The following is a 15,954-nucleotide window of genomic DNA, read 5'->3' as shown; positions in this document are numbered from 1 at the left end:
TCATTTCCAAAATGTCAGCCACCAATCCAAACACTGATTGCACGTCAGCTGTTTCTCAGTAAGTTTTTAATAAGGACGTGACCACATACAGTTTATTACAGCAGAACAGCTGCTAAAAAGATCTTGTGACACTAATGACGTGAGTATTGTCAGCCCTGCTTGGCGATGCAGTGTTGGAACGATTCCTGCAGGAGTGACGCTGATGTTTACACGCACACAAACGACGGGAGAGAGCTGCACAGCTTAATGATGACACAATGAAGAGACAAAGCTTTATTATTGGAGAGACGTATGGGGAAATAAACGGGCCTAATATCCATCGTCCAGATGTTGGTCTTCAATTTATGATTTCAGTCCTCGCCGCTCGCTCTTGAATCCTGGATTATTTGTGAGTTTTAGAGACAATTGACGTGGATAGAGGCAGAAGAGCATCTGGGGATGATGGCGCAACAGACCGCTTTAGTGTAGATGTAGATTAAAAAGAATAAGGATTAGCATATAGTGTTTTGGCAAGTAAAGTAAGAAATTTAATGACATTTTCTTTTTCCATCTGATCTACACCCCACCAATTCAGAGGGTTATTCCCAACCTCTCACCCAGTGCATGCGGGGATAGGCATATGAAGGATGGATGAATGGTTTGGGGTGACATTTTAAATTGTCTTCACTGAGGTTTGACAACTAGATTCCTCGGCAGGTTGTTGGTTCAAACCGACGCCACAGGGTCTGGATGTTAAGGTGGCCTCTGCAGAATGCCACACATTATTTTCCCTGTCAAATCTCAGCGGAGACTTTGAAAATCTACCACCCGGCCGGCTCACCGCAGGCGGGACGTCCTCGCAGCACTTGGCCAGCCTCTTCGCCGCCCTCCTGGCGAAGTGCACCTTCCCGCGAGCCCACCGTGGAAATACTCACCTGAAAGGTTGAAAGAAACAGACAGGGAGAACCAGAAAATACTTAATACAAAGGTACAATAAGTTGTTGAAGAAATACTAATTTCTCCTTTTTAATTGTGATCTTGAAGTCATATCTCTTCTAATTCATAGGCCTACGAACGAAATGAGCGGGTTTATCAACCATTCTGAAAGGTCTGGACCTCCAACCGGGGGACTCAATGTAATGACCTGACCCTCTAGCGTGCCCGTCTCCAGTTAAATGCAGCTACAAATCTCACAACAAACACCTCTTCAGGTGTGGCCATGATGGCTTATGTTGATGTCGCGCAAAATGGAGTGGTTCCTGGAACCACCAGGAACAAGCATGTCGCCAATGCTGCCACTTGTCCGAAGAGGATGGAACTCACAGAACAGTGAATGGATAGAAAGCAGAATGATTGACAGGCTGTTGAACGCGTGTGCATGTTTATGTTTGTGGACTCACAGCGGCCCACCACCACGCATTCGGCATGGAGATGAAGTTGGTGTTGTAGACGTCGTGCTCCACGGTGTACACCATGGCTGAAAAAATGAAGATGCCCATGCCGATGAACATCAGCAAACAGCCCACCTGCACAGAGACAAACACATTTATATGTGGCATTTCCCTGCACGTCAGCGTCATGGTCTCGCTCACGACTGTGAGGCGTGGAAACCTTAGATTCATCAGTATCCATCCATACAGGCGACGGTCGTTCCCACTCGCAGCTTCTCTGGCATTTTTAACATGTGCAACAGTTTCTTCATTGCCTGAACCCAAGTATTTGAAAATGCTAAACCAGAAGTAGGTACAGTCAGACCTGCTGGTAGCACTGCCTCAGTGTAAAGCCGAAAGCCCTGAGGCCTGTGGAGTGATGAGCCAGCTTCAAGATCCTGAAGATTCGCATCAGACGCATGATCCTCAGAACTTGTCCCACCTAGAAGAAAGATGACAGGACAAAAGCCAATGTATGTGGAAGACAAATACATTGAATCAGCTCCCCCCCCTAGCACTCTAGAATTCTACCTTTCCAACACTTGATACGACCTCGATGTCCCCCGAGTGCAGGTACATGCCCTCGTCCTCAAAGCACTCCAGGGCCGTTTGCAGGTAGTGTGGCAGGATAGCGACCAGGTCGACGGTGTTCAGCATGCTGCGTACAAAACACTTGAGGTCGGGGGTGGACGCCAGACGCAGCAGGTACTCCAGGGTGAAGAAGGTGATGCAGAACGACTCCACGTACTCGCCATAGAATCTGCCACTGAGCTGGCCCGACTCAGTCTGTAAGAACAATTAAACAAGGGTTGAAAGCGGACGGATTGGTGAAATCGTTTTTTTGTAATGTGTATGATGTAAAGAAGTGTGCTCTAAGTGTTTAGAAATATCCTGATTTAACTGGGGCACTCTAAGATAGTTTCTTTTGTTTGACTACTTCTCTTTTCTTTGTGTTCTTACACATTCAACTTTTTTATTTATTTGTTGTCTTAAATGCCTGATCCGATGTGAGGTTTTGGGACAGGGATGTCTATATGTACAGATTGTAAAGCAGCACTCCGAGACAAATTAGTAATTTGTGAAAATCGGCTATACAAATAAACTGAATTTAATTGAATTGAACTGAAAATGCATGCATGGCACTCTAATTTATTTGAACATAATGTTGAAAGCGACATCCATAAGAGTTGTGGAATCCCTCATTAATGTGCTCATAACATATTTTTCCTTTTTCATGCACACTCTCACACACCTTGTACTGCATCTCCTCCACGGTGTTGAGCGTCATGGTGACCAGTGAGAGCAGCACAAACATGGAGGAGGCGACGGCCATCAGCTTGGCGGTGACCGAGGAGAACGGCTTTTCCATCAAGTTCCAGATATTCTTCCGGGTCGACCCGAAGGCCAAGTTGTCAAACAGCACCTCGTTTTCTTCCATCTCCAGCTTGACGACGCGAGACAGAAAGCATCCCATTCACAATTTAAACCAAAAAAAAGAGTTGTTTTACTGGCCACTTTTAAAAAGTGTATATGTATTTTATATTGCCAACTATGGACAATCACAGAAACTAAATATTTGTTCTTTTAAGAATCAAAACACTTTCATCGAGGATGAGGACAGACAAACAAAATGTCTGGATCACAAAGCAAAATGTGGAGAGGAGAGAACTGAATGTTGAGAGAAAACAGCGGGGAAGAAACTACGATAATACTGCATTAGAGTGGGACTTCTGTAATGTAAAGATCTGTCTAAATCTGTGCCAAGAAAAAGCTTATTCTCCGCTCTCCATCTGTCAAGACGCGGAGCAGAGCGGTGATTTTAAATGTAGGTCAGTCAGAAGATTACCAACAAAATCTTACAGGTACAAATAGAGAAGCTGAACCACTGGAACTTGAAAGCGGATGACTTCATGATATTTTCATAATGCAGTAGTTTTAATTCCAGAGTTCATAGAGACTATTTAGCTCCAATGAGCACTGCCTGCAGTGTCCATCCATCCATTCTCATCCGCTTATTCCGGGGTCGGGTCGCGGGGGCAGCAGACCCAGCAGGTTGACCCAGACTTCCCTCTCGCCCGCGACACTTTCCAGCTCAATCTGGGGGATCCCGAGGCGTTCCCAGGCCAGCCGGGAGATATAATCTCTCCAGCGTGTCCTGGGTCTTCCCCGGGGTCTCCTCCCAGTAGGACGTGCCTGGAAAACCTCTAACGGGAGGCGTCCAGGAGGCATCCGAATCAGATGCCCGAACACCTGCAGTGTGCTGCAGAATATCCATAGTTTGTTTAATGGGTACTAGTCTACTAATTAATTTCCTTTAACCTCCATTGTTTTTGGATGACTCTCAAACCCAAACTATATTTTTTGATGGGCGAAGAGAGAAACGTCATGCGAAATGAACTCTCACCTCCGGGACCCCAAACTAAAATGCAAACCTGCTCACAAGTTAATATTGTTTACCGGGGTTTGCCACATTAGTTTAATGTGTTAGGCCTTAGGGTGCTAACATATTGGATTATAACATATGCTAAATAGCACTAATCACAAAGTGCAGCTGTGGCTGATGGTAAGGTTCTTACAGCTTTCAGGTATTAGGTCAAGAGCATGTTGACATGCCGCTGTTGGCCGATTAAAAAATCAATCGCCCAACTCATTTCAGTATATCCAGGGGGTGCATGATTTTCTGTAGCACGTCTTATGACATTATGACCGACATCACCAGCCAATTCATGTGTGTTTATGTTTTAATTATTCTCCACGGAATAGGAAAATATTCTTAACTGAGGACTGTGGATGCCTCTGAGATCTGGAATCTGGCTTCATCTTCTGCATCTTCCGGAGTTACTGGTAGGCGACCTGCCTCTCCATCACCCACCTCTGCGATCAGCTGCCTCTGTATCTTCAGTTGGACGTTCAGCTCGTCTTGCCTCTCTTCGAAGGAGATACGGCAGCAGCGTTGGCTGTTTTTGATTCTGACACCCCAGTAGTTTATCTCCTCAAGGAAATTGTGCGGACACAGCTCGTCTTTAATGTACAAAACTCCAGTTCTGATTGAGAGGACAGAGACAGGAGATCCAAAATTATTCCAAGGAGCCATTCCAAGGACCCATTCCAAGGAGACAGAAAACCCCATTCCTCTTTCATTTTATTTTCACCTGTAGAAGTTGAAAACGTTGTGGAAAATATTAGGGTCTCGGTCGAAAAAGAACTCGTTGCTCTGGACGATGTAGTCGTCACACAGGTCCAACTTCCTGCTGTGGTCAGTGTACGTGGCCAACTGGCCGATCCGTGTCTTTGGATACCTGGCTGCTAACCTGTAGGACAAGTAGTAAACCTGGAGGAGAGGAAGACAGGAGAATATACTGAGGTACAATATGGGTTTAAATATAATCAGAATGGCGAAGTAAGATAATCATTTTAACTATTAGAGGCTTTCATAATAGTTGTCGAGGGTGAAGAAGCACACGCATTTAATATTAAAGCTGCAGAGCACACCTGTGTACTGTATGAATAGTTCGTAGTAGGCATATTCCACGATGGAGACCTCCACGATGGGTTTCTGTACTCTCTGACAGAATCCAATCGAGTCCAACACTGACCGTGTTTACATGCATTCGAATAACTGGCTTAGTCGGACTGAAATCGAATTATCCGTTTCATGTAAACACCTTTGTTCGACTATGTGCGGTCCGACTACGATCCGATTAACACCCCTGGATAACTCGATCCGATCCGGTTGATAATTCGACTATCGCGGCATGTAACGGTGAATTGGATTAGGAACTGGACTTTGCATCTTTGCGCATGCTTGAGATGCCGCCGCCGCCCTCCTCCCTCCCTCCCTCCCTCCCATGTCGTGACCCGGAAGTCGAAAGAGACGATAAGTTGTCACTGCCGGGAGCCTGGCCGGCAGAAAACAAACAAACAATGCTATGGAGAACACAAGAGCCACCACACATTTCTGGACCGAAGAGCAGACAGAATTTATGCTTAATGTATTGAAGGAGTTGAACATACTAAAGTTCATGGTTCTTTCTCGAAATGTTGATGTTGTTGTTGGTGGTAGTGGTGAAGAGGTCAAGCGGAAATGGCTGTATCACCACGAGTTGTAATGAAAACAGCGCCACCTATCGTATCGGATATGACATGCTTTCGGCCAATGATTTGAATTACTCACTGCCATGTATATTGGGATAATAGCAGATGACCCAAAAGATAGCATAGTCCGACTAAAGCAATTTTCGAATTATACCATCATGTAAACGCACTGAATGAGATGAATGCAGCACTAAGGCAATCATTATCAACATCCACATGAATATTAAAATCTCCTACAATAATAACTATCAGTTTTAAGAACCAAACTTGATATAAATTCTGAAAATTCAGATGGCATAATATATCTGAGAAAAGTTAGCAGGTGTAGGACAGCGACTGACAGCTCTCCCTGGCGGAGAATGTGCAGCCTGCTCGGTGCGAATTACAAATAAAAGCTTGGTTTGGTGTCCCAGTAGAGTCGAAAGAAGTTACCGTTCCGCCAACGTTGATGTTGAGAGTGAAGTGTTTGGTCGGAGAGAGCAGCAGACAGGAGGGAGACACCGGGAGTCGATCCTCCTCTTCGTTTTCATACTCGGTGTAAAGATCATAGATGTCTCTGCCCAGATCCTTCGCAAACAACACAACAACTTTGGTGATGAATTCAGCATTTTAAGCTTGTTTACAAGCTAAAATTAGACAAAATAAAATAAAGGGATCAAATTAAGCATGATACAAGTTAAATACTGGGGTAAAGATTGAAACATGCATGTGATGGTAAGTGTGCTTCTTTACTCAGGCGTTTCTTGGGCTTTGGAACATTAATCAATAATGGAAATAGCACCCCTTCATGATCAGTAGGCCTACAACCATTTTTGACATTGAAACAATTTTGTATCTATCCATCAACAATAACATAGCCATGCATTTTGAACATTAGGCTTGACAGAGGGAAAACAAACAAATTCCTGTAAAGTGACGAAAAGGGGAGCTTTGAGAAAACACAAAAAGATAGATGAAAAAAACCCGAGAGAGGGCGAGTGCAATCACTGGCACTGACAACTCAGTGGCAAGTATGTGGCAAGTGCCGCTAGGTGCCAGTACTCAGCGACAACTCAGCGACAACTCAGCGGCAACTCTGTGGCAAGTGCCGCTAGGTGCCTGTGCAGCGACGACTCAGTGGCGTGTTTGCGACGAGTCGCCGGCAGCAACACTCAAGTGGCAGGACAGCAGCAAGCGAGCGACACTCGCCGAGAAGCTGTGGGTGGAACAACCATTGTTGTTACGACAGATCAGCTGCCGTTAATCAGTTTTACTTGCCACAGAGTTGCCGCTGAGTACTGGCACTATAGCGGCACTTGCCACAGACTTGCCACTGAGTTGTCGCTGAGTAGCTGCGGTAACTACTGGCAAGTGCCACTGAGTGCCAGTGTCGCTAGGGGGATCTCGCCCCTATTGAAGAAAACAGTCATGTTTTCAGGACTTTTGGGGACAATACAATGAATTCATGGAGACTTACCCAAACATAATCATAACCGATATAGCAGTCTAATCCTAAATGCTTCCTTAGACTCATGTTCCTCTTTGTGAACGCTCGTAAAGTTATTGCCATATGGCTACTTCATGAATACATTTTGTTAATTATAACTGAATAGTTTGTGTGATGTAATATTTTTGTATGTGCTGTGTTTTTTAACTTAATGGCTTACTTAAAATGCTAATTAATAAATATGATAATTAATAAAACTTAATATCAATTGCAATATCATAACCGATATAGCAGTCTAATCCTAAATGCTTCCTTAAACTCTGTGGCTATACATGTTCTTCTTTGTGAACGCTCGTAAAGTTATTGCCATATGGCTACTTCATGAATACATTTTGTTAATTATAACTGTGTGTTTTTTAACTTAATGGCTTACTTAAAATGCTAATTAATAAACATGATAATTAATCAAACTTAATATCAATTGCAATAACTTTGTAACAATTTATTTGACTTTTTACAAGACACAATTAAGTACATGTCAGAGTTGTACTGTGCAGTACTTAAATACAGTAAATGCAGCCAAATTTGTTTAAGTTAACAAATACCAACAAAATAATAGACTTTACACTAAAAGAATAAATATATCAGGAAACATCTATAGAAAAAAGCCATGGCTAGGATGTTCCTTCTGCTCCTACCAGCTGTTTTAAAACATATTTATAATATTCATGAGTGTGTACATACTGTCATGATCTGTAGTTTGTGTCTCGTTTTGTGTCTTGTTTTGAAGTCTTTGTGTCGTCTGTCTCCCTGTGGTTGTCTGCCCTGGTCCTGATTGTTTCCTTCTGTGTGATTGCTGGCCCCGCCCTCATTGTGTTCACCTGTGTCTCGTTCCCCGTTGTCCAATCACATCCGCCTGCCTGTGTATGTAAACCCTGTTCGTCTCATTCCCAGTGTGGCTTCGTACTGTTTGGTCCGCGTTTTTGTCATTCCTGTCTGGTCTGTGATTTTTGGAATTAAATATTAGTTTGTGCAGTAATGTCGGCATTTGGGTCATGCTTTTTGAGTCGTGACAGAACGAAGCCACCAATAATGGACCCAGCCTTCAGTTTCCGCTGCACGGTTCCTGCCTGGTAGTGATGGTGAGATGAAGCCTCATGAGGCATCGAACCACTTCAGCCAATTGGTTCGAGAAAGGGTTCATTTCTCGAAGCTTCATGTGCTCACGGAACCACCTACTGGCCAAGTGTATAATCACAGGCAGCTGTATCTGAACCACATAATGTGATGCATTGAATTGTTGTGTCTGTTATGGCTGTTGGGAATGACTATGAATTACAAAATTGTATGACCAAATCATTTCTGTACATAAATTTTCACATATGTGCATAATAAAATATTTTTTGAATGTATTCTGTGTGTGAAAATGTTCCCAAAAAGAAAGAAATTGCATTGGCACCAAAATTGCCTCACAATGAGGCCTACAATTACATCGCCTAAAGCAGGAGACAGTTACCCTCTAAAAACGTAACATTTTCCTATCCATGCAAGTAGCCTACATATATAAAATAGAAATGCACCAAAAAAGCCACAGGCTTCATTTAGTAACTAAATGAAAGCCTGTGGCTTTTTTGAAAGAGTGGGAAAAAGCTTGCAGCACCTGGTATTCCCAGGCGGTCTCCCATCCAAGTACTGACCAGGCCCGACGCTGCTTAGCTTCCGAGATCAGACGAGATCGGGGGTGTCAAGGTGGTATGGCCGGAAGTGAAAAGTGAGCCTGCAAATGAGCCTTTTGAAGAATTGGAGACAAAAATGTATAAAAATTAAAAAATTCTCCCCTTATCATCCGCGGGCCGGATGTGACGTACAGTCGGGCCGAGTCCGGCCCGAGGGCCGTAACCCTGGCACCACTGCTCTAAACTCTCCAAACTCTCAACCAACAACCCACATTTTTAATGGAGCCTGAGGGGTTTATATTGCTGTCAAACCTCCCGGCTATATCTGAACCACTTCCCGAAGCAGTCACGTGGTACAGCCGGGCAGCGAGGCTTCGGACGTCATCATTTTTGGCTCCTCCCCTAAATGAAGCATGCCTCGATACGCGCTTCGAGGAAACGCCCCCTCCATTACTCGACACACGCTTCGAAGCGTCGGCACATCTAGTAACAACACTACTGCCTGGCCAGCTAACGCTCATGTTCTTCTCATGTTTATAGTTAAAGATAAAACGGTTACTTTTAATTAAACGAGAACACAAAAATGGATTGAATATGCGCTACAGATCCAATTATTCATATGAATTACAAACCAACTGCAGAATCATCTGATCTGGTTCATTCATGAGCTTCTTGATGAGCATCTGTTGTTTGCTGCTGAGCAGGTCGTCTACAGGGCTTCACTTGAGCAGCCTGTTGACGTCCCTCTCCAGGATGGAGAGAGTCCTCGTTGGTGTCAGGACTGTCCCTTTGTCTTCCACTAACACCAGAGGATTCATTCACATAGTTCATGCACAAGTCATTAGTGGAGTGAGGAGCCATCAGAGACCTTTTCAGGTAGAAGCAGAGTCGTTTACTGAGCTGCTGTTGGAGGTTCTCAGAGGACAGTCGTTTGCTGATGAAAAAGTAGCAGAATCAACTTTAAAAAACTCAAGACTACAATTTATATAAAATTCATTTTTAACTTCTTAGTTTTATATTATTGTTCACGGTAACTACTCTTTACCGATTGAATGTGAGAACAGACTGAATGTTAACAAAATAATAGTCAAACATTAACAAAGTGTTTGTCTTCTTGTGTTCCTTCCAGGGATTCACAAAAAGCCGATGTATTCAATATGAAACTAATATGAGAGAATAACAGTCAGTTTTCCTCCTGAAACACCAACAAGTACAGAGTTCATGCTTAAGGAAGAAGAACATTTGTCAGTCAGTAAGACAACAGATATGGTGGAGTTGATTTTTCAAAAGTATTACAACATTCTTTAACCACAATTCAAGAAGTCAGAGAAACTTTTACCCAATTAAATGAGAACAATGTCAAGTTGATCAATGCGGAAGTTTTATTTTTTAAATTTAAATCACCAAAAACTGCAGAATCATCTGATCTGGTTTATTCATGAGCTTCTTGATGAGCGTCTGTTGTTTGCTGCTGAGCAGGTCGTCTACAGGTTTCTCTTGAACAGCCTGTTGACGTCCCTCTCCAGGATGGAGGGAGGCCGTGTTGGTGTCAGGCCTGTCCCTTTGTCTTCCACTAACCGGAGTATTTATTCACATAGTTCATGCACAAGTCGTTCGTGGAGTGAGGAGCTTCAGGTTTGCAGATGATCAATCATAGACCTTTTCAGACCGAAGCAGTCGTTCACTGAGAGCTGTTGTTGGAATTTCTCAGAGGACAGTCGTTTGGTTTCTCTCTTCATCTCACTAATCCTGTACTTTGATTATTTAATCCTGTCTTTGTCCCCACGCCTGAATAACTATTTTACATTCCACCTCAAATGTGTGAGATTAAGTGTGAACCAAAGTTTAATTTATATATTTGCCTATACAAAAAGATATTTAAAGATTATTGGATTTATATACAACATTTATTGTCTACATTGTCAGATTTTGTGTCAAAAACTTGTCGACTTCACGCAGATAAAAAAGTATGAAAATCAACCTTCAAAAACTCAAAGGATAATATTTTTATTAAAAGTATTTTAAACTCCCACTCGTGTTTTTAACTTCCAGAACAATAATGAGAGGATGTCCTCAGTTATAGAAGTTGATACTGTGACGGCCTCCTGATTTAATCGTTTTTATGAAGAATTTGTGTCATTTACTTTTACAACAAAACTGTTTGTGAGATTAAAATAATGCTTGAAAAAAGTTTTTTCTGTAAAATGTAGATAGTGATTTCAATGATCTTATCATTTTTCTTATTCATATTCAGTACAGTCGTATAGTTTCTCTCATTGTCTCTTTAAACCTCTCCTTGTCATTACTACTGAAGGATTGTTGTGTTCAACCTCAGCTGTGTGATATTAACTGTGAACTAAGGTTGTATTTTATGACACATCTATTAAAAAACTAAAATGTATATATATAATGGGGTTTATAGACAACGCTTATAGTCTAAATTTTCAGATGTTTTGTCAAAAATAGTCCACTTCATGCTGATGAAAAAGTAGCAGAATCAACTTTAAAAAACTCAAGACATTTTCAGGCAGAAGCAGAGTCGTTTACTGAGAGCTGCTGTTGGAGTTTCTCAGAGGACAGTCGTTTGGTTTCTCTCATCTCACAGAAACCTGTATTTTTATTTTTTAAACCTGTCTTTGTCCCCTATCCTGAATGATTCTTCTGTATTCAACCTCAGCTATGTGAGATTAACTGTGAACAAATATTTCATTTTTATATTTAAAAACTAATCAAAGTAGGGTTAGGGTTAACCAAACGACTGTCCTCTGAGAACCTCCAACAGCAGCTCTCAGTAAACGACTCTCCTTCTACCTGAAACGGTCTCTGATGGCTCCTCACTCCACTAATGACTTGTGCATGAACTATGTGAATGAATCCTCTGGTGTTAGTGGAAGACAAAGGGACAGTCCTGACACCAACGAGGACTCTCTCCATCCTGGAGAGGGACGTCAACAGGCTGCTCAAGAGAAGCCCTGTAGATGACCTGCTCAGGAGCAAACAACAGATGCTTATCAAGAAGCTCATGAATGAACCAGATCAGATGATTCTGCAGTTGGTTTGTAATTCATATGAATAATTGGATCTGTAGCGCATATTCAATCCATTTTTGTGTTCTCGTTTAATTAAAAGTAACCGTTTTATCTTTAAATAAAGTTCAAATAGGGAATTATGAACATCATTATTGCATGTTTCCTAACTTCGTCTTTAGTTTTCTCAAAGACCTTACAGTAAAATCAACAACAAAAAACATGGACATAGCAGAGGTCCTTGTGAACAATAAACCAGTGGAAATATAATATTCCCATTAGAATATATGCTTTAAAAGGTTATATTATATTTCTACTGGATTGTTGTTCATGAGGTTCCCTGCTATGTTAATGTCTAATCTTTAGAGATTTTACGATACAGTTTGTGTGAAAATGAAAGGCAAAATTGGCTCGAATTAAGATGATATTCTTAATTTCCCAATATTTGAACTGATATTAAGGATTTGCTTTTAACAGTGATAATATTTTGAAATTATGAATAGAATCATTGAATTTGAGCTAACTTTCAATTAAAAACAGTAGCCTACAGTAGTGTAACTTCAGATGTTATTATATTATTCCGTATGTCCAAATTCATGTTGTCTTTGACTTATATAAAAATTGGACATATCATTGCTTAAATAAGGGCCTATCTCCGTGACTTTTGGCCCCAAACTTCTGTACCGAAAGCACCATGAATAGAGATGCATTACATTTCAAGCGTCAGCTAACTTGACCAAGTATCCGCGGATGCCTGTTGACATGATTTAACCAGATTGGCGTTCCCCTTTAATTGTGAATAAATTAAATGTCCGACCTGCATGGAGTTCCATGGCTTCACAAAGGAGTTGTTGAAGTCCAGATAGTCGGCCGCTTCCTTGACGGATTGAGTCCGACTGCTGGAGAACAAACTCCTGCTTCGGGCTCTGAGGTGGGTCAACATGGTTTACTTCCGGATCTAAAACTCAAATCAACCTCCTCGCAGAGTCATTCTTTTAACTCCCAACGCCACCCCACACGCACGCTGAGAAGACCACCATAGACGACAAATGAGTAAACATGGATAGACGGGAAATGCAGAGATAAATCATGTCAACATGCGTACGGTTAACGCGCGCACACGCGCACACACACACACACAACTGAGCAGTGGCGGGCCGTCAGGGCCAGCAAGGCCTTCTCTGCTGGCCTAAACATCATCAGAATATATATTTTTTCTAAATATATTTCCCCACAAATATGTATTCAATTATTTCCCAGAGTAAGAGTTATTCTCTTAATTTCATAGCGTTCCTCTTGGTTGCGCTGCTGCCAGCGCCAGGTTGAGATTTGGAGGGCTGGTCTTTATGTTAGATCTTTTATCCAATCATATTCAGCCATCGTGTGTTGCCAGGGGGCTAACATCTGCCCTTAGGCCTTCAGAATCAACATTGAAGGCGCTGGTAGCTTCAAGTGAATGGGAATGACGATGTTGTGTCAACCAATCAGCTTTAGAGTTGGCTCCTCTAGGCCTTCTCGAAGGCCCCGGAAGACGCACAGGAGCCAGCTAGCAGGCGGAGTGCTGCAGGTCTTTTGATTGGATTACCAATATTGAGAGGCGGGTCCTATGGGCAGGTAGATGCAAAACCTCAGAACTAGGAAACTGAATTTGATAAAGGAATTAATTCGCGGACTACAAAGCTGTTTTTCAACCCACAATGGCGGAAGGAGGAGAAGATGTCGATTTGGTCGAGCATATACTTGAAATCTGCTTTGGTGCGACAATGCCCTGTTTAGTGAACAAACGAGTGCAAGTGACTTTTTTCTTCTTTTCTCCGTCCCGATGCGCGCATTCTGCAGCGGGCGAGACGGAGAGCCGAGAGAAATGACATGCTGTTGTGTAGATACGATCAACATCAGACGGCTGTTTAGTTTAATAAATGAACAAAGACGTGCTATAGAGAAAATGACGGGGGCGGGCCAATTTTTTTTAATGTCATGCGATCTACCAATACTACGCCGTGATCGACGTATTGAGCCCTGGTCAAGAGCCATGGCATCATAATGATAGTAATAAGAGGTGGATTAATTCGGGTGGGACTGTGTAGGACCTCACTGAAGGCCCAGGCCCCAGGCCCACGGCCCCAGGCCCACGGCCCGCCACTGCAACTGAGGATGCGTGAGCTTATCCTCTTATATCCATCTCTTGATCTCCCGTTCTCCTCCCATTTGCTCCAACATCTAACTTTACAAACGTGTACAGAATAGCGTAAGTCAATGTATAACTTGATATAGTTGTATTATTTTTAGGGCTGTCAGCGTTAACGCGTTAATCTATGCGATTAATTTGGCCGCGTTAACGCACTAAAATATTTTAACGCAATTAACGCAACTTTGTTTACTTCCGGTGTGCCTTGAAGTTTTTACACTCCTCTGAGTGTCAAACCGCGGCAGTACGGTTTAACATTGTTTCCGTTTTTAAAACAATTATTTCTCCGCGAAAATAAGGAGCAGAAATCAGTTTAAACTCGTGGATGAATCAATCGGGTTTCCTCCTGCTCCTCCTTCTGCTCTCCGATCTACAGAGCAGGGTTGCCAGCTCTGTGTGACAAAACAAGCCCAATGGCCAATCAAAACCAGCCCAAAACCAGCCCAATGGCCAATAAAACCAGCCCAATATCAGAACTCAAAATATGCCCATAACTCCTTCATGATGCCCCCCTGAGATAAGAAAGTGACCCACTGCGAGCGTTGTCGACGGGGGGGGGGGGGGTTGGTAGGATTTGGGTATAAATAAATTATTTCATTTTAAATATGGATTTTTATTTAAAGATATTCATGTAATTTGCATGCAAAATAGGTCTACCCGAACCAGCGGACAAAAAATTCAACCCGCGGCAACACTTCAAAAGTAGCCCAATTCCGCGGGAAAACCGCGGACCTGGCAACACTGCTACAGAGGAACGGAGGGGCGACGTGTCGGGTGACGCGGCGCGGAAAGAACTCGTCACACGAAACCTTCAATGTGATTTGTCAATCCGTTTGTCTGTCAACATTTTGCGAAAAAAACAACCAATGAACACTCAGTAAATCACAAAGGACCTCCCACCACACAGGTGAGGCTCATTAGCAACCTGTCAGTCAGAGAACCAGAGAACACAGCGCGAGGACAATGTGCCTCAATATATAGAGCTGAGATTGTTCTGGAATGTTTGATGTATAACATGTGGGGGTATGTGTCAAATGAAAACGCCTTTAAAAGGTGAATTTACATTTTTTTGTAAAATGGAGAAAATGCCCCCCCAGCGGGTTAACGTGACATATGTGAATGTCAGTCAGTTTACCAAGGCCACTGGTTCTGCTGTTGTTCAATGTTAAAGATGACAGGACCAATGGGGTCTCAAATATACTTCTTATTTACTAATCTGGATGTTTCACTGAAGAAACAATTTCTCATCCACAATATTAAATACCTCGCTGGCACTTTATAGGTAGGAGCCTCTTTGAAAACACAGCTACGTGTGAAGTTTTGTCTTTAAAAAGAAAAAACTTTATCGCGATTAAGGAATTTCAAAAATGTGCGATTAATTAGTTACTTTTTTTTAATCGATTGACAGCCCTAATTATTTTGTGAAATCTACATTGAATTGTAGTGACACAAAGAAACTAACAAAATGCTACAGCCATATGTATCGGACGATATTCCAGTTAAGGATGAAGGAAATTCAATTTTACAGGACTTGTTTTATTAATGAAGTATTCTGAAAGCCGTTAATTCTCATTTTTATTATTGGAAAAATGTAAAGTGGTTGTTAAACCGTGGGCAAGCTGAGACTCATTTTAATTACATCTCCACTTGAATGCAACAACTGGTTCCTGGTCATCTTTTCCGTTACCTTTTGCAGCTGTTGAATTGAAATATGGGGACATTTGTAGTGTTTTTTGCTATTGTACTTGAATTATTTTTCCTTCATTTAAAAAAAAGTTAATCTCACTCTTTATTTTATCATGCAATTAGGAGATTGTTTTTCTTTTATCAAGGTAGTGTTTTATTGTTGCAATACTCATTTGAGCCTCAGATGATAGAGCACATCACTCCATCGAGTAAGGGTGACTAAAAGCATTCAGGTTTTCTTCCAGTTTTCATTTGCACTCTAAACAAAGGCCAATGTGTGTTAGCAAGCGATGTAACTTTAATTAAACTGCATCCATTATGTGAACTCTCAGGCAACAGGACACAATCGAGTTTCAATTTGTATTAACCATTCACATATGAGCAAGATCTGGTTAAATGCAGGTGAACAGTCAAGCGGTGGAATGCATTATAGGAAACTTGACATCAT

At 42.1% G+C, this 15,954-nt stretch overlaps 1 protein-coding gene and 1 pseudogene across 1 annotated transcript; both read right to left on the bottom strand.

Annotated features, from left to right (window-relative positions):
* Window positions 1-154: 154 nt before the first annotated feature.
* On the bottom strand, window positions 155-12,575 carry LOC130205670 (potassium voltage-gated channel subfamily V member 2-like). The gene is made up of 10 exons (XM_056433170.1): window positions 12,450-12,575; window positions 5,937-6,071; window positions 4,562-4,740; window positions 4,282-4,453; window positions 2,662-2,853; window positions 1,941-2,195; window positions 1,735-1,851; window positions 1,380-1,505; window positions 821-914; window positions 155-457 (listed from the first exon to the last, which is right to left on the bottom strand). Exons 1-10 carry the CDS (start codon window positions 12,573-12,575, stop codon window positions 396-398), a joined length of 1,458 nt encoding a protein of 485 aa, XP_056289145.1. The 3' UTR covers window positions 155-395.
* LOC130205851 (5S ribosomal RNA) lies at window positions 8,579-8,696 on the bottom strand (annotated as a pseudogene).
* Window positions 12,576-15,954: the final 3,379 nt, after the last annotated feature.

The sequence above is a fragment of the Pseudoliparis swirei genome, chromosome 15 (assembly GCF_029220125.1).
Source record: "Pseudoliparis swirei isolate HS2019 ecotype Mariana Trench chromosome 15, NWPU_hadal_v1, whole genome shotgun sequence".
In the NCBI taxonomy this organism is placed as follows: Eukaryota; Metazoa; Chordata; class Actinopteri; order Perciformes; family Liparidae; genus Pseudoliparis; species Pseudoliparis swirei.
This window is presented reverse-complemented; position numbering and strand designations above follow the sequence as displayed.